At 41.4% G+C, this 24,223-nt stretch overlaps 1 protein-coding gene across 1 annotated transcript; it reads left to right on the forward strand.

The window, feature by feature from the left end:
- On the forward strand, window positions 1–23,332 carry auh (AU RNA binding protein/enoyl-CoA hydratase). The gene is made up of 10 exons (XM_075455294.1): window positions 1–251; window positions 11,407–11,474; window positions 12,777–12,864; window positions 13,020–13,106; window positions 14,864–14,956; window positions 16,152–16,208; window positions 16,441–16,628; window positions 16,805–16,855; window positions 19,158–19,205; window positions 22,494–23,332. The coding sequence occupies exons 1-10, from the start codon at window positions 41–43 to the stop codon at window positions 22,569–22,571; spliced, it is 969 nt and encodes a 322-aa protein (XP_075311409.1). The 5' UTR covers window positions 1–40; the 3' UTR covers window positions 22,572–23,332.
- Window positions 23,333–24,223: the final 891 nt, after the last annotated feature.

The raw sequence follows: 24,223 nt of genomic DNA on the forward strand, positions 1-24,223 counted from the left end.
GTTCAAAGTTGAAAGTCAGACAGCACTGCAGCTCGTCAACATGGCGCTTGTTGCGGGACGGTTGTGGAAAAGCATTGGCGCGCGCGCGGTAGACCGGGACAGGGCATGCAGGATGACAGCCTCGTTCCTCGCCGCCGCACCACGCGCTGTTCCCGGCCCGTGCCTCGGCGGTAGCAGCACAGCCGCGCGACACTACAGCTCGGAGCAGAAGGCTGACCTGAGAGTCAGGTACTTGGACGGAGAGGACACCGGTGAGTTCCGCTCACATTCAGCTCCAGCCCCCGTCAACGTTTGTGTTTAGAAATCTGTTATTTTGCTTTGAAAGGAAATGACGTGTTTTTGGTGTCGTGACGTGTCAGACCAAAAAAACCCACACTTTCTGATTTGATAGTAAATTAATATATTAAACTTAAGTTATATATGTGGGTAGCTCAGACTGACACTTTTACAAGGCTTTTTTCCGTTTGCTCAGGCAAACAACGAGACAGCTCTCGTTGATAAACCAATCAGATTGTAATGTTCGACGTCAAGGAAACGATCAACCAATCATATATGGCGTTCTATTTGGTCCTCTTTCCTGCGCGAGCACAGAGTGGTGTAAAAAGAGAGTGGCGACACTCCCATAGACTTCTATTGAAAGAAAGGAATGCGGAAGTCACGTGGGTCACGGAGACGCCACAGTTCCAAACAACGGACGCAGCTCCGTTAACCTCAATTGCTCGTCAAGAACAATTACTGGTAAGTTAATAAAATAACAGCATTTTAAACGTTTTTTTACATTTTTAAGCATTATCTATCAGAAGTATACTCTTAGACATCGTTATTTTTATATTTGGTTAGCATGAAATGTCGATGTTGATGTTAAAAATGGAATGGATTTAGGGACCTAGCTTAAAGCTTGGTAACGGAGGCTAACGTGTAGTGATGGCAAAATGAGGCTTTGTGAACCAATGAGGCTTTCCAGCCCAAAGGTTCGCCAAAAGGTTCATTACCCGAAGCCTCATTGAAATGGTCTCTCTAGTGACACCTGCTGTGCAAAAGGAATATATGAGAGACTAAATTAACCCTAAGTTAGAGCATCCTGCAATTTAAAATAAACAATTGTTGTCACTGTGTCTCAATGAAAATAAATGTGTGAAAACTGCATATATGGAAGTATTATTGAGTGCTATGGTGTTGATCACTCAAATGAAATATATCAATGATGTACACTGACTACAGTGCTTATGGAACTGGGAGTATGAAAGTGCTTATGGGACCGGGAGTCAGGAATAAACTGCAACAGAGCAGTATGGGCAACAAGACAAATATAAGTTATTGGTTTTTATTTTAAAAACTGTGTGTCAATAACGTTGCGGTTTAATATGCCCAGAAGAAAAAAGAGCGACAACAACTACCGATAGGCTAACTATGTTCTTCTCTCGAAAAAACACACCTGCACCGCGGGCTTTAGAAGAAAAAAAACGCTGAGTCAGGATGCAGCGGCTCAATCAGAAGAGCAGTGAAATACACGCGAGTCACTATTTGTCCTACTGTAGCCTACTTTGTATTTTTTTTTCATAATCATTTTTCATTTTCTCCCGTTCTAATCCAATGACTCGGGTCGCGGTGGGGCGGTGCTGATCTCCGCAATTTGAAGCCTTCAGTTCGTATTGATGATTCAAATTATTATTTTACAGTACAGTAGTTATTTGTAAAAAAAATAAAATAAAGGTTACTACTTCACGGATTTCGCCTATCACGGGTTCTTTTTGGAATGTAACCCCCGCGAAAAACGAGGGTTCATATCCTATATAACTATTCTAACACTATTCTAACCTAATTACGATATATTCTAATGCACTATGATAATAATAATAGATGATATGACTGATATAATAACTGAACTTAACCACTAACTCTGATACAACCAACGCACACTCTACCTCTCACCAATACCAAACGCCAACTCAAAACCCTCGAAGTGCCGCAAGGTTCAAACCCTTTTTATGCGATAGTAACGCTCAAAATGAATCAGTGACGTGTACACTGAATCCGAGGCCTCGTTTGTCATCAGTCACGTGATTTTTATGGAAACGATACAAGCCTCGAACCAACGCTTCATCTGGCTCGCCCCTTTTTGCTCGACACATGCTCCGAGGCCTCGCTTCAGCCGCCACATCACTACTAACGTGAGGTAATTAACGTGATCATTTCACTAAAGTCCGTTAACTTTTTATTGTCAGGTGACATTGTGTAAAGTTGTTTTGATTGTTAGGTTTTAAAACATTACCAAAATACTATATATTTAATACATTTTTGGTATTTCTGACGTATTTTCTCCGGTAAATTGATTAAATTACTACATTTTTGGCATAGTGAGGCATTAGCTGACTGTTCTTTAATTAAGTAAGTTTTTTTCAGCATGACTTTGCAGCTGTGATAATAAATTTATTAATTTCTCTGTTGTTGTCAGGGAGGTCAGCAGATGTGGTGCTCGCTGCTGCCATGGATCAACCCTTAGGACTTCAGAACTTTTCTACAATGTCCAAACCCTTGAATTTGATCAAATACAGTTCATTGTTGCAGATTAATCTACCCAACAGTAGAGATAGCAGTAAAATAACTTCTTTATTAAGGCTTGTTTTACATGTTCTATGATGACATTTTATAATAAAATGTTTGGTTTAAATCTGTTTTGTTTATTTTTTTCACAACTGACACATTTATTTTGTCATTAATATGGTTTTAACCAGAAAAAAAGTTAAATTCATATTTTAATCCATCCATTCATTATACCCGCTGAATCCGTCGATCGGGTCGCGGGAGGGGGGGGCTCATTGTCCATCTGACACCAGAGAGAACAGACAGACTGAATGACATCTTCTACAGATAGAGTGTTTGGGACAACAGGAGTAAATCCTGGGAACAGACAGTAACATCATGCTCTGTTGAAGGATGTAGATCTGAAGGTAAGCTGGACCACTGGCATGATTCAGTATAAAGGAGGACGAGGTAGCTGCCCCCTGCTAGCATGCAGGGGTACCCTCTACGATTTAAAATGGTGATAAATGTGTCTCTGTGCTCCAAAAAAGAAAAACGTTGATTAAAATACATAGTCGGTGAAGTGATCAATGCACATTATGGGTCAATATTTACCGAAAATTGCGTCGTAAATGTTAAAGTTATCGTTTTTGTGCTCCGTCCCGCTAAAACCCGTTCAAACTGACTGACAGCGCTGTGATGTTTGGAACTCCGGAGGCTCACATGAACCACGTGACAGCCCTAGCGGCGACTTCAAAGCGTGTCGCAACTCTGTATTACTCTATAGCTCTGCGCGAGCAGTGCGGAACTCTATGCACAGACAAATGTATAGGGCTCGGGCACACGCGTTGCATTCTGGGATATGGTCGCCATATTGGAGGCACAATCTCGTAAACAAACCCTGAGGCAAGACGGAGATCAAGGACCAAACAGTGAGAGAAAAGTGAGAGAAAAGCATGTTAAAATCGAAGAAAGGATGTGGGATATACCGGGATACATTACAGAAGGAAGCCAGAGATCGGTACATGCAGAAGATTGGCGTTATAAACGGACTGGACCCTTATGAAATACCGAGCAAGGAATGGATTGTCGACGAAGATTTACTGCCTAAATTCACCCTTTCGGACATAATTGCGTATATAGTATGTGGTGTCAGTGCTTATACTTTGCAACAGTTTCAATTATAATGACACTTTACACTTTTGTCATGTTACTCTACTTGTAAATAAATAATGAAACACACACACACTTGGCTGTATCTCAAAGCAAATTTATTTCAGACAACTTTAACTTTGCACAACACTCCTGCTCATGGTGGTCAGAGTACAACATACAGACACAATCTTGTCAAAGAATGTTTTGTCTTCACCTTTGCATGGCAAAACTATGTTGATAGGTACTTTTGCTGACAAAAAGGTGTATTGTTTCTGACAGTTCCAATCGCCCTTTCCATGTGAATTTGGAGATGGGCAATTTTCCTTGTATTTTCCACATTAAATTAAGATTAAGATCAGATTTATTGTCATGTATACATGCATACACACGAAATTTGTCCTCCGCTTTTAACCCATTGAGACATCCCTTGCTTCCAACTGACAGTGTCCTCTTGTGAAGGCGGGGATCTTTACCTCAGCACACAAAAGTCTGTAACTTACCAGAATGAAAATGCAGAGAACACACTCTCATCGACACCGGGATTGAGTGGAAAGTTATGCTTGGTCGTCTTACAGCAGCGATCCATGCTAGTCGACGACGCTTTGTTATCTCGGACACTTGGTCTCCGTGGGTGCGCCTCCAAGCAGGAAACCGGTAAAAAGATAAACCATTTACGATTTCCCCCCCATTCCTGTCACGGCTTACGCTATTGCACCCCACGACACAGCAACGTGCGACCATAGTGGCAAAGACAATAAGTCAAATAGATAACCAACGCAGAAAGTTCCGAGACCAGGCGGGAGTACGTCTGCGCGCAGTGGAAAACAATGTAAACAAAACAGTTCTGAGCCTCCAGTATGGCCGCCGCTCACGTAGTGACGTCACGTGCCCGAGCCCTATTTTGCGAGCTGTGTTGTGTCCAGAAAATCTTTTCACGCAAAAAATAATTTAATGAGCGAAGAAAAACCCATTCTGAGCACATTAACTTCTTTTTCCTGTTTGTTCCTCTCTCTGAAGACACACAACTATATGGTTCCCTCTGTTTTAACGCTCAACTTGGAGAGTTATATTTGTGCCACAATTGTAACCAATCACAGGCTCGGAGGAAGTCAACCTGACTGGCTGTTTCCGACTGCGTCCTGCGTTTAACACTAAAAACTACTACTTCAACTGGAGTTTAGCATTTCAATCAAGAATGCATACATTGGTCGGTATTTGTGACATTTCCTAATTATTAAGTAAATGATAGCTTACTTTAATTCATAAACTAATCACATTATTTTTGCTGTGGGATGACATACAGGGAGATGCTACAAGGGTAGTATTTGGAGGTTATCAAGGATTAATGGAGTTTCCCTCTGCTTGGACTATTACTATTGATGTGAAAGCAATGCTTCCTGGTATTAATGTCATACAATGCGAGAACGCAAAACAATTTCCCTTGTGGGATCAATACAGTAACTATATCTATGAATATAAATTGAGAGATCATGAGTGTTACTGGTGTGACTGGATGAATAGCTTTATTATGTTAGTGTTAATCAAATTAAATTGCACACCGGAGGCCAGATTTTGATAACAATTAAACAAACTGAAATTAACAATGTTATATAAACTCTAGTCACCCAAGCATTACAAAGTGTACCCATCCAATTTATGAGGATAGAAAAACTAACTAGTCACCAACTTCCTGTTGGAGTCTTGATTGTTAGAACTCTTAAAGAGCTCCTACTTGTTCAGGGTCTGATTACAGTTCAATCTGATATAGTTGCACAGTTCTTTTAGAGATAGTCTGTTCAGTCAGCTTTCTTTCGCCCGGGTTTGCTAAGCAGTTGCCATGGTAATGAAAAGCTTTTAGTCTTGACGGGACATCCGCAGGAAGAGGTGGAGAGAGCTCTTCATTTCTCCACTCCTCAGCCCTAAAACACCATGGTCTAAGTGTTGTTTCAATAGGAGACATCTGTTGTGCTTAAGCAAAATGATATTTGAATAAAGCATGTCTTATCCATTTTAATTAGACCTCAGGAAATTGTGCCAACTTGGTTTAAAAAAAAAAAAAAAAGGGCAAAATATGCTACATTTGAATATTGGAAAGTCTTTAGGATCCATAAAGAGACTCTAAACTTCCTGGTAGGCATAATTGAGTGGGTCTGTAGTCAGTGTTTCCCACACAGACTAATTCGTGGCGGTGCGCCACAGATTAAACACCGGCCGCCACATATTGCGTTTCGTTATTATAATTTTTTTTAACGCTATTTAAAAAATACTCGTATTCGTTAAGCTGCATTTCCTTTCCCTGCTCTCCCTCCGTCTCTCTGTCCCTCGCGTCTCTCTCGCATAGCCTACTCACACACACAGCCCCTCCCCGCCGTGCTTCCCTGGAAGCGTGGAAGCTTGCTAGCTTCAGCGTCGCGTTAGATAAGCTCAACGAAAGAATTCACGAAAGGTTGGTATCACGTGCACCTTTATAAAGTCACACATTAAAAAGTCCTATAAAAATATTTTATATTTTGAATACAATGTTGTCCCGTCCCATAGCAAGCGATTACGCCTTCTTTATAAAGTTAACTAGTTGCAAGTTTGCCGTAAAAAAAAAAAGTAGTTGGGTTGTCGAGGTCTAAACACTAGCAGCTGTGAATCAAATAAAGTAGGTTTTTTAAACTCTTACACTGAATGTTTGCTGCTTCAATCCAGATGAGTATTGAAAAATATTTTCCGCGATTGAAAGAGAAACGTGCGTGTTGATGATGAGGAGCAGCCTGAACCGGAGGTATCAGTCTGAAACAGCTGAACAGTCCCACCAGTGTAATTAATGTTATTAATTTGTTTACAATGAAGATGTGAAAATCTGCAGATAAGCCGCACCTGTGTCACCCATCCTTACGTCCCCCATAATTTTCCTTGATGGAGAAATTATCCAGGTTCTTAACTCCCAATGTGACATATATGTCACATTACAGATCTCTGGCAGTGGGGGGTGGTATTTTGGAAAAAAATTCTGAAATGGGTTTTATGTGGTCTATTTAGTCTGTGTTATAACCCCCTTAATTTTCATTTAAGTAGAAATGGGTCTGGGTTCTTAAGGGTTAATACAATAAAGTTTTGTGTGACCAATTATTAACGAAGGAATTATTTTGAAGAATTTAAATTTTTTACACCCAACCAACCCCCCCCCCCCCCCCTCCGGCCCACCACCACACATTGCCTTCACATCTGTGGGAAACACTGGTAGTGCTGGGGATGGAGGAGATGATGATGCTCATCAGCAGCCTCTTGAATATCTTCATGACCACTAATTTTAAAGGTCCTATGGCATGAAAATAAATGGAGGCTTTTATATATTTTTATAGGCTTTAGTGGTCCCCTAATACTGTATCTGAGTTTTTTTTCCCCAAAATTCTGCCTTGGTGCAGAATTACAGCCAGTCCCAAAAATGAGCTTTCCTTAGGATCCTCAGAATGAGCTGTTTAGTGGGGGTGTGGCCTTACTTACGCTTTTGGTACCTTGCGCAAATGTTTTGTGAATCGCTGTGGCACGTAGATGGCGCGGCAGCCCTATGCCGTAAAACTAGCGAAACCTGTTTATATGAGCTTACTTTGACAATATGACGAACTAGTTACTGAACAACTCTCCTAACACAGTCAAACATCAAGCAAGTGCTACACAAGACACAGCAAAAAAGGCGTGCGTGAAGGGGAAAGCAGGAGTGAGGATTTTGACATTCTCATCTGATTGCTCTGGTTTGCAAAGATGCACGTAGCGCGAGTCATTTCAATCAGGGGAAAGGCAGATATTATGCACGCCATAACACCAACAGCAGGACGGCTATCAAAACAACAAATAAGTACACAACACTCGCGTTACAGTAAATGAGGTGTCCACTTGCATACCTCATGCTATTTACTGTTACATTAGCGACAGTGACCGAGCTATTAGCTGCAGAGCTAACGACACAGACAGACTGACCGTTTTGACTCTGGAACCATGAATGAATCATTATCCTGATGCACTGAATTTGCAGATTCATTCTTCTTCAGGAAGCTTGAAGTAGGGGGTTTTGGTCTAAAATGAGCGAGCTAACCATCTCATGGGCATGCAAACACCTCCAACAGCCCAGTTGGCAGAGATAAGTGCTTGCAGATGCTATTAGCTGCATAGCTAACCGTTAGCTAACGTTAGCTGCTAACGATACAAACCCTTTCTTGTGGTAACAAGCTATATAACTATACTGTACATACAGGAAAGCAACACAATTATAGAGCGTTAAATTACTTACTCTCGGGAATGAGATCCTTCCCCAAGTGAGGGACGAATGGAGCAGGAGATTGACAGACGGATCGGTGCGGTGTCTGCAGTGATGCGGCTCTGCACCGGCCCGTCGTAGTGAAAAATCAGCTGAGCCAGAAGGCGAAGCTCTCGATTTACCGGTCAATCTATGTTCCTACCCTCACCTATGGTCACGACGAGCTGTGGGTAGTGACCGAGAGAACGAGATCGCGAATACAAGCGGCCAAATGAGTTTCCTCCGCAGGGTGTCTGGGCTCTCCCTTGGGCTCGGTATTGGCCCAAGTTCTGAAAACATTCGTCGGTGAAATATTTGGCGCACACACAAATCTCTTCGGTTCTGTCGTCACTTTCCCAGACAAAAACAAAATCTGTCCACTGGCTCTTTAGAGGTTCTGATGCAGGAGCTCTAAACAGATTTTTTACATCCATACAGCGCAATGAGCTGGCCAAAGAGCTGTGGGCGGGGAAAGGCAGTTTTGGCATAGCCATACATGGGCTCTGGGTGGAAACAACCTCCACGTCATAAGCGGCGGCTTTCCCGATCAGGCCATCTGCATGGTCACATTTCCAAAGGCGGAGAATAATTTCCAGTGCATGGTTTAGGTCTATCATCATTTTTAGCCACTGGGGGACCGCAGGCAGGCTAGAGGAACTCATATTAATGTTAAACAACCTTAAAAAGTGAAAATTTCATGCCATGGGACCTTTAATGCAACAGGCTGGTAGTCATTCAGGCATTAAAGCTTGTTGGTTTGGGGCATGGGGACGATGGTGGGGACCACAGACTTTGCTAACCACACAGTGATTTGCTAAAGATTGTGGTAAAACCCCGGACAGCTGGTCAGTGCAGCAGTGCAACAGGCGCTCAGAGATACCACCTGGGCCCGCCATCATGCTCTGTGATGCTAATGACGTCCTCTTTGCTGGTGAAGTTTCTGTTCTCAGTTGTCCGGCTGTAGCCAGTGTTAGCTGCATGGCTAACCTCAAAATGGGCGTAGAACGTGTTTAGTTAATCAGCAAAGGCAGAGTCGGAGCTTACCATCGTGCACAGTCCATTACAGAACTTTTATATAATTACCTCCGCCAAGGAGGTTATGTGATCGCCCGAGTTTGTCTGTTGCTTTGTCTGGATGTTTGTCTGGATGTTCGCCTGTTCGTGCTGCAATCTTGCGACCTGCCACAAGGTGGCGCGACCTCCACAAGGTGGCGCGACCTCCACAAGGTGGCGCGACCTCAAGGTGCCAAAGCCAAACAGAGCCAAAGCCAGACAGAATGCATATTGCGCAGATTTGCTGTAATTAGCACAACAAAAGATTGCAACGGCAAGCCAGTATAGAATAGAATAGAAATACAATAGAAAAATACTTTATTCATCCCCCAATGGGGGAAATTCAAATTAGTCAAGTAGCTCAAAAAAATTCTAAATATTTACAATGATTGTATATTAGCAACAACAATAATAATGATAATTCTAATAAAAATACTACTACTAAGAATAGTAATAATAAATGACTAAATAAATCAATTTGAGAAGAAGTCAGCAGTCCCTGTTAAAAAGCCTTCTGGCTGTGGGGACAAAGGACCTCCTGAAGCTCTCAGTCCTGCAGCCTCTCACTGCAGCTGCTCCTCTGTCCTGCAGGGTGCTGTGGAGACCACGTTTATTGTTCTCTAAAACAGAATACAGTTTCCTCCTCATCTGTTGCTCCACCACAACACTGAGAGGGTCCCAGTGTTTTTATTACCGTTACTTGGGCGTATATGGTTAGATGATGATCCAACTGGTGCTGAATCATGTTTGATGTATTCCCTCCTTATGAAGAAACTTTTTGTGCCGTTTTACTCGTCATTTTTAATAACTCCTTCACCATTCTTAGGATAACCGAAGTACTCCCATATTTCCGGGAGACTTCAGGTGTTTTTTTTGGGGTGGAAATAATTTGTCGGTGTATCCTTTGTCTGTCATGCATCTGTCCCTTTGGTTCTGCTTTGTGTGATTAAGCTGCCTGCATGAGCATACAGCTGGTGTAGCTTTGTTTTCGTTCCTGGCGAGTGGCGCCAATCTGTCGATGGTACCAGCACAATAGATTTACGTTTTTACAAGCAGGGACAGAAACACAGTTTTGAGAAGCCTTTCCGATTAATTAACCATGGCATTTTAAATTGCGGTTAATTGTCAAACCAGTTAATTGTGACATCCCTACTCACGAGTATATCACACACTGCATTGAAAAAAAAAACTGTTCCTTTAAGACATCGTTGTAGTCTCCCTAGTGGGAGACCTGGCACTGGGAGAAGGAGGCAGCTTCTCTTCGTCAGGAGTGTAGGAGCTGGATGCAAGGTGGTCACCTTGCATCCAGCTCCTACAATGACTGATGACCATCAGTCATTGTTGATCTGTGCTTGGACTTGATGATTTTCATGTGCGAGAAAGCAGACTCGCACAAATAAGTTGACCCAAAAAGAGCTGTCAGGTTCAAAGCACATCTTCTGAGGTGGGATACTTTCCTCCAACAGTAGTTTCCAGAACACTACATGCTCTCCAGGTTGAGCGGATTTTGATCTCAATGTCAGAATCTCATCCTCAGGAGCTGAGCTTTCCAGGTCCAAAAGGGATTCGAATTTGGCGGCAATCTCATCAACATCTATTCTTGCACCAAATGGATAAGACATGTAGCTGGCTACAGGCACTATGGATGCAAAGTCAGTAAAACGCCTCTCAAACTCTGACGAGATGCTCTGAACACGCTCCTCATAACGTGCACTGTCCAGCTGTGTCACACCTTTGCCTTGACGTTGTAGTTCTGCTGCATGTGAGGGAAGCTGCGCAGGTTACCAGCTGCAGCCTGCTGGACATCAGCTGTCGCTTTTAAACGTGTTCACTGAACTCATCATGTTCAAAACATCTTTACCCTGCAGCTCTAAATTTAATTCATTGAGCTCGCCAGTGAGATCAGTGAGGAAAGATTCGTCTAAAAGCCACTGGTGGTCCTCTAGCTTTGTATGATCATTTATGATGTTTTGAAAGCCTCAGGAAGTCCTTGATTTCAGGCAGCAGCTCCGTAAATCTGGCCAAAAGTTTACCTTTACTTATCCACCTCACATCCGGTGGTGTGTCCTTTTAATGGGAAATGGTGAGTAGCTCTTCCTTGGTGCTCATGTCTTCAAAAACTATCCTGATGAAAACACACAATTGTGCCACATCCACCATATCAGTCGACTCGTCCAATTGGAGGGAAAAGCACTCACAGGCGCCCATATCCTCCCTCGGTTGCTCCTCCACAGCCACAGCCATTCCCTCGCATCGCCTTGTGGTAGTATTGCGGGAGAGTTGCACTTCTTTAATGGCCTTCACGATCTCTGTTTTTATTACTACCTGTTATTTATATAGTATTATTACCTGTTAACACGTGGTTAATGACTGTAATGACCAATGTCTTTCAGGTATTGTCGTTGTTGGGATAAATCGACCAAAAGCCAAAAATTCTATAAGTAAAAATCTTGTCAAACTGGTACGTATGTCTTTTTTTCTCTTTTTTTTTTAACCATGATAAAAGATTAGCAAGTCAATAGTCAACTTGGGTTTTTTCCTGCTTCTGAATCTCAGCCCAACACAAGCTGACTCAGCCTATCAAGCTGCTTAAGGGCAGTTCCACATGACATGCTGAAAGTGCATCTGCTGATGGTTATCCATAATACCCTACGATGATTCTAAAATGTGTGTGTCCTCTGACAGGCTTAATTCCACCTGTGTCGAGGTGTGTTTTTCTCAGTGGGGTTTTGTGTAGACACTGCCTCCGCCCCAGACCCCGCCCCAGACTCCGCCCCAGACTCCGCCCCAGACTTTCTGAATACCTGCTCGGCCCGCCTGAAACTCACCAGAAACTGACCAAAACACCACAGCCCAGTGCAATCATGACATTAGCATTCCTTTTAATTGTTGTCTCTTATTTGCTTCTTGTTGTAAAACCTTTGTATTACTGCCCTCTCCTGCACTGGAGACTTTTACCTTTTGCAGGTGTACGTTGTATATCCTGATCTGCACTTGGACCTTTGTGTGGTGTGTTGTTGAGCGTGTTGTCGGGTTGGTTTATAAGGAGCCTAATAAGCTAATTCAGCCTAAGAGCTCATGTGTTGGCATGACTTCTGAATGGTGTTCCTTTTCTTTTTTTCTACTACAACAGAATTTCAAAAGACAAACAAACAAAACCACATACACTATAAAATTGAGAGATATTTTGACAGGAATTGACAGTTCATTTGGTAAAAGGAATTTTCCTAAAGCTTCATGGTAGCGTATACAGAGATCTCGTCTCCCTCCATGTTGCACGAGAACTTGTGAGTGTGTGGTCATGCGCACACAGTTTTACAGAAGAGACATATTGTAATGCAGCACCAAGCTATACCAATATATCCTGCAAATTGTATCGTCTCATCCTATATTTCATTTAAAAATATATTGATAGATCTTAACTTGATTATACTGCCAAGCTCTTTAGTCATGAATTCAGTTTTACTTTTCTTGATCTCCGTTTCATAATGACTTAATGAATTCCTTTTGTGTTATCTTGGTGTGTGTGATTGTGTGCACTGTACTGCATCTGTCCGTCTCTACTGTTTTTAAACGTGACCATGACCTTTTAACAGTTGCATGTAACACCAATCGTTCCGGGTCTCACTGTGTGCCATGTATAAAAGGCTGAAAGGACAATGAAACCTACTTGACTTGAATATGAAATGGGTTCTCCATTCTAAGGTCAGATTTTTTTCTTTTCTATTTTTCTTTTTATCTTTCAATTTTTTTGTTCTTTTAGATGTTTGAGGCTGTGGAGGATATCAAAAAGAACAACAATGTCCGCAGTGTTATTTTCTGCAGTTTGGTCCCAGGTATCTTCTGTGCAGGTATGCTGGGGGGTGCTTCTTATTCCTTTATGTTTCACTTGGTGTATGGAATGTAATATGGATGTCAATTGTGTAAGAATTAGCAGGCTTTATGATGGTTGTACTCTTCTCTCTTTATGAAGTTAGAACTTTAGCTTGTTTGACTTTTTGTGCAGGTGCTGACTTGAAAGAAAGGGCAAAGATGCACCAGAGTGAAGTTGGACCGTTTGTATCCAAAGCAAGAGCCCTCATCACAGAGCTGGGTAAAGACTGGAAATAACAATGGAATATGAATTATTTAACTGTAGACTTATTGACTTGAATGTATTCATGCTATTGACTGGCATCAGTGTGTTATTATCATGGGTAAAGAATTGAAAAAATGAAAAAGAAAACTTTCATAATGGTACAAGTCTGTGCTTATACCTGATCTCTCTGTGTGGTCTTTGTCTTCTCACCTGGTAGATGCAGGGAATGCATCCCAGCTGATTATGTGTTGTTTTAAGATGACACAACTTTTGCCCCTGTGTCATGATTTCCCATAGAAGCTCTTTTATAAATATTCATTTTCAAAGTACACTTCTCAAATCCTGCTTGTTTAACCAAAGCAATCAAAAATGTTTTTGCCGATTTCCAAATAAATTTGAGCCCCTCCAGCTGGCTTAGGTTTGTTTTTAGCTGGGTTGCTAGTGGTTACCACCTTAACTCTGGTTAGCCTTAGCTTTCTGCATATTTTCCTTTACTGGTTGATGACTGAGTAAAAAGTCAAAGGAGCTCGAAGCTTAGGTCAGATCTTTCCTGGCCTGGCAGCTTGCAGCGCTAGCCTCACAAGGAGATGAAGCCCTTTTGGGGTAGATGCTGTTATTTTGTTGTTAGTTGGGTGCCAAACAGCCACCATCATTCTATCTTAAAGTACTGGTTGCTTCAACCGACTTTGACTTTGATTTTGACTTCACTGCTAAAGAAACCAAATGTTGACCCCTTATTAAGTAACTACAGACCAATGTCCAAATTTTCCTTTTCTAAGATATTAGTGACTGGACAGACACAGTTGATATCATTTCTAAAGGATAAGTGTTTTTAATAGTTTCCGGTCTTGTTTCAGAGTACTTCATAGTACAGAGACCGCTTTTGTTAAGATGACCAATGATCTACAAATGAGTGCAGATAGAGGACACTGCACAATATCAGTTCTTTTGGATTTAAGTTCCACCTTTAACACTGTCAACACAACCTTCCTCTGTATCCTCCATCCATCCATCCATTCATAAATCAATTCAGTCACCCGTTATCTTCTGCTTATGCAAGGTTGGGTGGAAGAAGCAGGTCCAGGACACAAATCCATCCATCCCTCTCCCCAGCGACCCTCCCAGAGATAGTACAGGTTATCTAAAGCTTTGCCTTTTCTCAACAACCAACTCGTGCCACACCCTCAATCCATCTCTCTCTCAGACTTGCCATCACTCATGAACGGGATCTCGAGAAACTTAAAATACTCAATTCGAGACCAAGGTCTGTTCCACTAATACATCTGGAACAGAACCTTTGTGGTCACTCTGACTTACTTAAACTCAACAGCTCAGCTGATATTTGGCATAGCACAGGGCTGAGTCCTTGTCCCCTTTCTTCTCTATTTCCCTGCTTTCTCTGGGCTAGCTTATTCAATACTGAAGGTATTTTACTATTTTTATGCTGATTAAACTTAGCTTTACTTGCTGATCAAACCCTCAGACCCCAGCAGCCTGGCTAATCTCACTGCTTCTCTTTCTTACAGAAAATCCTGAGTGGCCAAGAATTTCTCCAAATTGATGACAAGTCAGAGTTTATTCTTTTTGGCCTGTTGGTTCTACTCTTGGTAGTCTCTTGATTAATATCACACAGACTGCTAAGACATGAGGACTATTATTTGATTCTACCCTCAGTTTTGATGCTCAAGTCAAATGTTTTTTTTTACATCTAAAGTATGTCTAAAGAAAAGTTGCTTTTATCGATAATAAGCTTTTTTTCCCCTCATGTACAGGTAACCTTCCAATACCAACAATTGCTGCGATTGATGGAGCTGCCTTAGGAGGAGGCTTGGAAATGGCCCTTGCTTGTGATATCAGAATTGCCTGTAAGACTCTCTGTGCTTTATTTTGAGGTTACAGGGTTAGGTTAGGCAAAAGTTTCACGCTGTAATCCTCAAAGGACTGCAGAAAAAGGATTCCTAGAGGGGTAATGAACAAATATCAAACAAAGTGACAAAGTATGTGTGTAAATATATGCATATATATTTACTGGCTTCTGCACATTTCCTCAGTTTCTTGGACATTCCGTTTATACAGAAAAGATGCACAGATTAGGCGTGCAGATGTTTCTGTAAATCTAAATATTTCTTGGTATACAAACCTTTTAGAAGTTGTGAGTTTGCCCTTGGCCTATGTGTGAGCTGTGCTGTTTTCTACACAAGGCGTCTGGTCCAGTTTCCCATGACTGAAGATGAAAACCTCCTCTTGAATCCATGGTTAAACATTCTGCTGGACTCTTCTGTCGAGCACTCTGACATTGACTTTCCTGGGGTAACTGAAACGTGTGATCCCCTTGTATTAAAAAGAAAGACGCACCACCCCAGTCTGACAACTTGTATTCAATGTTGTGGGAGAACCGAGAAAGCCCAACTCCACCGATGGCCTTAAGAGACTCAGAGTGAATCTCATGCTCTCCCGGGGGCTTTCTGCCATCCCAGTGACCTCAGCACCGGTCATAGTCCTCTATGAGCTCCCCAACCTCTGCTTCCATTAGGAAAGGGCTTCAGTAGAGAATTTCAAGCCCACAACACATTATGATTAACATTGAATAATTGGTGAGGAATAATGTTGCAAGCATTGTGACATTCATTGAGAACAGAATTATTCCTGTGATGTTTTGGGTGAAATAGTGGAGGAAGACGGAGCTCAGCAGCAAGTGATTTAAAAACAGGGCAAATTTCTGAGCTCACTTCAGTCAAACTGGGAAGCATGACCTAGATAAAACACACTCAATGTATAAAACGTATGTTGTGAAAATGTATTGTAGTAGTATTACAACTAATATGTTAAATGAAAGTAGCTGTTTTTGTCCTGACCAAACATGGTCGGCCGACATATCAACGCGGTCGACCTTGTGCCTAATCTTTAAATCTCTAATATCAGAAGGGGAATCTAAGATGTGTTTGTATGTAGTTTTTGCATGCCTAATTAATAAATTATGTAAACATTTCACCTATCCAGCAGAACTGGCTGTTGGAGTGCATATGTAGAAGTAATAATACTACTCTTTGATCTCTTTAGCCAACTCTGCAAAAATGGGGCTAGTTGAGACGAAACTGGCGATCATTCCCGGAGCAGGTAGGCTGCTTGCTTTTGTGTTTTATGTTCAAATGTTTAAATGTTCTGTTACACAAATCTAATGCAGAACTCAGCTTTTTGCAACACTTTAGATCAGAGCTCCGTCTTCAAAGTGTTTTTTAGATTTGATACCCTCTGACAGTAATGTACTTTTTGTTGTTCATCAAGTGATGGAGGCCATCCGTATCTGTGAAAGAGGACGTGTTCTAACGTTCTCTTCTGTTTGTTTTAGGTGGTACACAGCGTCTTCCAAGGGCTATTGGTGTGTCTCTTGCCAAGGAGCTCATGTTTGCTGCCCGGGTAGTGGATGGAACAGAGGCGTGTCGCCTGGGGCTCGTCAATCATTCCGTAGAGCAGAATGACAGTGGTGATGCCGCCTATCTGCGGGCTCTGGAACTCGCCCGTGAGATCAACCCTCAGGTGATAAGACTACCTGACTAACCAGCAGAGCACCATATGAAGACAAATATCTAATATCATAGAAAAATAAAAACATCTGATTTCATGTTGAACAGCATGGTTTAATCAAAGCTTCCGCTCATTTTCAACCTTGTGATTTCTAAAGGTTAGTCATTCTTTGATTTTTGGCTCCACAGGGTCCAATTGCAATAAGGATGGCAAAACTAGCAATCAACCAAGGAATAGAGGTGAGTCGCAGCAAAGAGCAGTATTCTGCTGCTTTGATTCAATTTCACAATCCGATTATATTTGTGATTTTCTGTTGTCTGCACCTGGCACTGCAGGTGGTGATGAATCATAGGACTCATTCAAAGCCTGATAGTGTACAGGCTGTTGTCTTTTATACGCATTCCTCCTCCTACAGTAAAGAACTCTTCAGATTTTTATATTGTGTCAAATTCAGAGAGTTGTCAATACTGCACTTTTAATGGTTAATGGGACGGACACTTGAAGTGCATTATTTCCATGTGTGTGAATCTAATACTGCAGAAAACTTTTCTTTTAGGAGTTTGTTGTCTTTTCTCAGAACCTCCAGCTGAGGTTTCATTTTTCTTTCTTTATCTCTTTCAGTTCCGTAGATTAGTCCGTGTTTAAGGGTGGAGGTGGTAGCACTTTGTTTATCTTTTCTTAAAGTCTTCCTGCTTTACTGCTTCCACATTATCCATCTAAATTGGCTGCCCTCAATCCAACTCCATTTTGTCAAAGAACATGAAGTACATGTAGGGAGGCTGTATGTCAAGACAAAGAGTCGTAGTCTACCAATCAGAAGTCTGGTGGCTGAATCACCGGCTTCCCTGGACCACATGTTGCCTCTGATGCATCCACCTGTATGAGTGTGTGTGTGTATGGGGAAAAAGAAATGCTGTATGAGTGTGAATCGTGAATGTGGTCGACTGGACTGTAAAGGGACCGTATAAATACAGTCCATTTACCATTTACATGTAGCCCTACGTTCAACTGAAATGGGTGAATGAATCTGTGTTTGCAGACAAACTTATAAACGTATTTCACACTTATGAATATCATGACAGCATTTTGTTTTTACATTTACTTAGTTTACTAAGTTCTGGGTATAAAATAACTGTAAAATATAAGATCATGCATGCTAGCTATGTCTCTGTCAGTCTGCATCTCTTTCTCTATAGGTTTGTTTTATTCAGAACTTTGACCAGGTTTACTAAAGTCTCATTTAATTGCTGAAATGTGGAAACACACTCAAAAACTCAAACTCTAAAAGACTGAAAACAGGTTGGGTCAAGACATTGGAATAGGAACTAATGATGAGAGCTCTCTGAGGTGAAAGATGACATGAGATCTAATGTTTAGTTTAAGATGATGGGAGTGCCACATGCTGAAGGCCCTGGGTATTGTGGGGCTGTCTTGGCAATGAAGGACTGCTATCATTTGCCTACATTGCATGTACTGTACCAGACTGCGTTCCATCCTGTAGTCCATGTCACAAAGTTCTTGCCAGAGAAGAGAAGGATTAATGTAGACAGGGTTTTAGTGAATAGTTGTTGTGGTAGGAATGATCCAGCGGTTGGCTGCTTTAGCTTGTAGGCTTGAGGTTATAGGTTCAAGAATAAGATCCGCTAACAACAATGAATTTTTTCAGAGTGGCACACAAAGTCATGCAGAGAAGAGAGAAGCAAATGCAATTTTTTAAATAACAAAAATGTAATTCTAGCAAAAGCAAAGCCAATATGACAGTTAGCCAATAAACAATACAGAATTGGTCATAGAGAAATGAAACAATATCATAAGCAATACAGAGATTTTCGAATCAAAGGAAAGGCTAAAAGACGTAGAAAATGTAAAGCATTGTAAAATATATGGGAAATAAAATGATCATGTATTTTAACATTTTCTCTTTTCTTAATTTCTCTTCATATTTCCTCATTGATTTGTTGCAGATTTCATCTTTCTTTCTATCATTCTGTATTAAACAAGCCTCTAAAACCTGAAGGTTTTCCAGAAAACTTCCATGAAAAGCTTTTATTTTCCAGCATTTAAAGAAGTTAAAAACCATTTCAGAGGTTAAACTTACAGCTTTTTATTGTAAATGATTGACTTTAGTGTTTTTCTGTATTAAAGAAAATGTGCATCGAGTCGTGAGGTTTGATGGTAAAAGCAGGGATATGTTGCATGAGGTCTGAATGGATTAAAACATGCTTTCAAATGGAATTTCCTGCTTGTATTGGGAAGTTAAACTGCATGAAGTGGATGAGAAGGCTGAAGAAAAGCGATGAACTGGAGAGAAGATCAGCTGACTGTAAATCTGTATGGGCAGTTCTGTCCACATGTACCTTCAGAGGGTTGATGGGAAATGAATGCAACATTGCTCTGATATATGATGGCACATTTGTATCCAGATCAGCGATCAGTGAGTTGTTTAAATTTGGAAAAGATGGGAATGAAGCAAGAAGAAAGTCGGTCATATTTTTATCTTCATTGTGAACTTTCTCTGAGAGATGCCTTTTCTTTTTTCAGGTGGATTTATCTACAGGTCTGGCAATTGAAGAGGCATGTTATGCCCAAGTGAGTATTTAATCAACATTGTATATCAGTTTTAATGTTGGTTTTATATTCTGAAAGCATAATCAATCATTTTACATTGTTTTATTTTGGCCATAATAAAAGTAAGCACACTAACTGTCATGTCCTGCAGTGCATGTGTGTAAGTTTTTCATCTACTCCTCATCAGATCAGTTTTTAAATGGTTTGATGGGGGTTTGTAGCCTGGCTGACGCGTCCACAATCTCGATGAGATGGTGGTCTGGGAACTAGGTGTGCATTTTCTCGTATTTGAGGCGTGGTTTACGAATGCCTAGAGCCGTTTATTGGGCCCTACGAATGTCTATCAAATGGCGTCTGGTTCTTCCCATGCTGCTTTGCGCACGATTCATAGCCAATTGTATCACTTATACCAGATGACGACAGAAATTCGACGAGGAAGAAGAAGAAAAAAAAGTAAAATAAAAGTAAACTTGCGCTCTAAGCTACTTAAAACACTTTCTAAGGCTGCATCGAACGGTAACGTTGTGTCCGCTGCCATGTTGGATTAACACTCTACAAGCTTCGGTGTAGCGCATAGACGTCGTCATCGTCTTGCTGCCGCCCCCCCCCCGTTCTGTGATTGGTTCCCTAACTCAGGCAAATATAAGGGCGGTGGTTTCCAGGCTGCCTTTGCAGTGGGAATGAAATCGCGTGCAAAGCAGCATGGGAATTCCCAGGCTAGGGGGTTTGGGGAAACATTGAAGCTTTACAAAGTTTTGTCATACTCTGAGCTTTAACGTGCCACAGGGAATAGTCTCCAATTTTCTTTTGAAGGGGACATACTGTGAAAAAAATCCCTTTTATCTGTGCTTGAGAGCATATATTTGGATGTCTGAAGTCAGTACCTATCTGAAAATACACAAAAAAACAAACACAACCTTGGCATTTAAGTAAGTCCTCAGGTTCACTACGCCTCCTCTGCTAAACCCCGCCTCTCCTGGTAAGCCCCGCCCACTCACATCCACCCTGCTGGACGGATGAAGCCAGCTTCTGGTGGAAATGTTCTGCTGTCAGCTGCACTGAGGAGCATGCATCTTCCATCCAGCAGCAGCCTCAGAGGATATCAGAGTCCAGTGGATAAACTCTATCTGAGGCTAATGTTCCAGCAGAGTTAGCTAAAGACTGTGGATGTGCAGCAGCCACTTTTCATCCTGTGGCTGCTGTTTTAACAACTTGGTCCAGTTCAACGCTGGATGTATATGTGTGTGTGTGTGTGTGTGTGTATATATATATATATATATATATATATATATTTGTGTGAGTGTTTTTGATACAATTGGAGGAATAGCTTCCTTGCGTTTTCATTAACCACATAAACTTGCACACCAGATGCCCAGATTTTGATGACAGGATACACAGCGTATAATATAAACATGTGACAGTGTGTCCTCAACTTCATGTGGCAGCATCATGTGGTGGCAGTGTTTTTCATCAGCAGGGACTGGGAAAGTGAATGGAACTGCAAGGAATGACGAATGGGGCCAAAATATTGGGACTCTCTTGTGGAAAACCTGTTTAAGGTGCTGTTTACACATACCCGGGTATTTTGATAAACGCATATTTTCTAACCTTCGTTTGCAAAAAAAACTAGGTGCACACAGCTCCGTTTTTAAAAAAACCCACGTCTACATTGATCCGCATAAATACGCTATCAAGAGCTGTTAAATTACACCAAGCCTGACGGTGGCAGTGTTAGAACAATGAGAATTCCACACAAGCCAATCAGAAGCCTAATAGAGAACCGCTGACAGGAAGAACTTCCGGATCCTTTTCAAGAAGAAAATATGGCGCCAGGCTCATGTTTGTGGACTGATAGCGAGACTGAGCTACTTTTACACGTTGCGCTGGACTATAAAACTGCTAAAGCCGTGAAAAATATCTTTGTTGTTCAATACATTGTATGACTGTAATTTTCAAAATCACACAAGCGAGTATAGCTCTCAACAACAGAAATGCTGCTAGTACCTCCATGCTTGCCAGATAAACAATGGACGGAGAGAATGGCGTTTTCACGCTAGCATCCTGCCAACATGGCGGATAGGGGCGGGGCTCTGTACTATGACGACAACTCCTCATTCCATTCCCAAAACTCCGTATTTGTCTCTTTCAACCAGTTTACACACAAACGCTAAACGGAGTTTTTAAAAAATCTCCACTTTTGCTGGAGTTTTTTTTTAGCTTCGTTTTCGGAGGAAAAAACTCCGTTTGTGTATAAACGAAAGGCACAAACGAAGGGAAAGGTCTTCGTTTATCAAAATACCCGGGTATGTGTAAACAGTACCTAAGAATGGGGCCCCCATTCAGAATGACTGCAAGCATACGACTAAATCAACACTTGAGAGGTTAAAGGAGCCACATTTAAACATGTTCGAATAGCCCAGTCAAAGAGTACACCTCAATCTGTTTGAGAATCTGTGGTATGACTTAAAGATGTGAGAACAAAAATGGAAGCCATCAAACTTGGAGCCCAAACTGTCTTGAGGAATGGACAGAATTTCCAGCAGTTCGATGTGCCAAGCTTAAAGAGACGTAATACACCAAGACACCTGCAACTTTACAACTTAAATATATGGCATATATTTCTATCATTCCTTGTCTTTTTCAAAGTTAAAAGTGTTTTGGACATTCAGATGGTAGGTATGTTGTGTTGATTGAGTGTTAGGAACTCTACAGAAATGTAAAAGGCAGTGAGTTCTTGTTACAGGCACTGTGTGCTTGTGACAGATCAGAGGATTGGTGCAGTTTGAATCAGTCCATCTACCACTATCTTCTGTTCTGTTTGTCCTATATGAACATGTTGTCTTCACTGTGGCCTGCGGAGGAACATGGGGGGCCACGGTGGTTAACAGGGTCCCTGTTACACTCCATTTGTGTTAACAAACTGTCAACAATGGAGACTCTGTTACAGGTGCTGATGTCACGCTGCTATATCAGAATCAGAATCAGCTTTATTGGCCAGGTTTGACTAAACAAACAAGGAATTTGACTCTGGTAACTTCACTCACAAAGTACAACACTCAACAATAACATGAAATAATAAAAATTAGAATTGCAGAACAGTAAGAGTTGAATTGATTGTAAATATAAATAAATAGAAACTATGGGTGGGAATGCTATTCCTGGGTGTTCAACAGAGTGACTGCTTGGGTTAGGGTTAGGGTTCTAACCCTAACCATATATCATCTACCTTAGAAATTGATGAATGGAGACACTAAAAGCTGACTTGAGACGGAGCTCAGGTAAACATGTGTATTTTGTGCTGTCTTTAAGGTGATACCAACTAAAGACCGATTGGAAGGTTTGGCTGCTTTCAAGGAGAAGAGGCGTCCTCATTTCAAGGGGGAGTGAAGCCACCCTTGTTGCATTACCACTGCTCAACCTGTTCAGTACCCAGGAGTGTTTGATGGCAGGACTTCATGGTTGCCTTGTCCTTTAGCTAGTTTGAAGTAATTGAAGTGTAAGGCATTTACAGGGAGGAGAAGCTCACTGCTTCAGGATTTAACCAAGATTTGGTCGCTTCCTATAATTCTAAAAGCACTTGTAATGTATGTAATCATTATCGTCAAATGATTACTTTTCTTTGCAGTTTGATTGGCTGCCAATAAGTAACAGCAAGTTCCATCAGAAGTGAACTGACCTTAAAAGTTTCATCAATTGTTTTGCTTGTTTTTTGATAGAAATATGTATCATATCATTTGATAGCATAGTTGGATTAGAATGTTTTCTTTTTGTGGTGCCTTCCTGTGGTAGTAACCAAACACTTGCTAACACATACTGGTTAAGAACACATCATTCCTCAAATCAAGATAACTAGGTCCATTTTTCAACAAATTTGAGCTCATGCTTTCACATTATCAGATCCCAACATGCTGTATTTGGTCTTAGTGGTACCAATATGCAGTATCTCCCAAAAGCCAAATCTACCCAGTGCTTTGCAGCTCGCTGATGGTACTGGCAGGTTGACCGACTGTGCTGTCATCACTGTAGCCACACAAGAGAAACACTAATTAATCTCCTCTTAACTGCCTTTATTCTGTGTTTTACTCTTCATTAATGCTTTTGTAAATGGTTGTCATGCCTCAAACTGAATAAATCTCTGTTTCCCTCCAGTTGGTGTGTCTCATAATTGCAAATGGAAGAACGGGTACAGAAATAGGTGATGATTCGTGTGCATGCACTGATGAAAATGCACTGAAATAATTTTCTACTGGCACTGAGAGAGGTAAATCTGAAGCTGTAATAATAAAAATACATTTGTGAACATCAACCTATTCTACAAGCCAGAAAACAATGCTGGAAACCACAGTGATGAGGAAGAATCACACATTCTGCCTTCCAGCAGACATGCACCATTTCCGGTCAAAGCTGCCATGAACCATTGAGTTTTTTTTCATCCTTGTTTGGATCAATAAGTGATAGCCACCAAATTCAAAGTTGACGAATAGTTTTTCAGAGCTCTGGGCCCATTTGACTTGTGCTAAAGAGGCCCTTGATACTCAAAGCTGGGTTAAAAGGCTGAGTGGTTCAGCTGGTGTGTTTCTAATGTCAAAGTAAAGCTCAGTTTTTAACAGATTTTTGCTCTTCACACTGCAGATGTGAACTCTTCATGTTGATGAGTGTTTCCACACCAGACAGTAGAGCAGTGTGGCGCTTCCTCTGGAGTCATATTAGGATGTTAACCTTTCCCTGCAGTTCGAGCCAGATGTTTTTCTACTCCTTTCTGGGTTAGGGTTAGGGTTATATCGTTAGGGTTAGGGTTATATCGTTAGGGTTAGGGTTAGGGTTATATCGTTAGGGTTAGGGTTATATCGTTAGGGTTAGGGTTATATCGTTAGGGTTAGGGTTATATCGTTTAGACGCTCACACTCGCCCTTTAAGTGTCCTCCCCCCGGCAGCCGAGCACCTTGCAGTGTTGCTCCTTTACCATTTGTACGTGTGTGTGTGTGTCACAGTTGTAATTCATTAGTGTGTTTAAGGGCTTGGGCCATTTAAAAAAAAAA

This window comes from Odontesthes bonariensis, chromosome 22 (genome assembly GCF_027942865.1).
Source record: "Odontesthes bonariensis isolate fOdoBon6 chromosome 22, fOdoBon6.hap1, whole genome shotgun sequence".
Lineage (NCBI taxonomy): Eukaryota > Metazoa > Chordata > Actinopteri > Atheriniformes > Atherinopsidae > Odontesthes > Odontesthes bonariensis.

What these genes read in the sequence shown, in the direction of transcription:
- auh (XM_075455294.1), top strand. Translation starts at nt 41, where the DNA reads ATGGCGCTTGTTGCGGGACGGTTGTGGAAAAGCATTGGCGCGCGCGCG. An exon ending in CTTGGACGGAGAGGACACCG is followed by an intron (nt 252 to 11,406) that starts GTGAGTTCCGCT and finishes AATGTCTTTCAG; the next exon opens with GTATTGTCGTTGTTGGGATA. An exon ending in CAATCAACCAAGGAATAGAG is followed by an intron (nt 16,856 to 19,157) that starts GTGAGTCGCAGC and finishes TTCTTTTTTCAG; the next exon opens with GTGGATTTATCTACAGGTCT.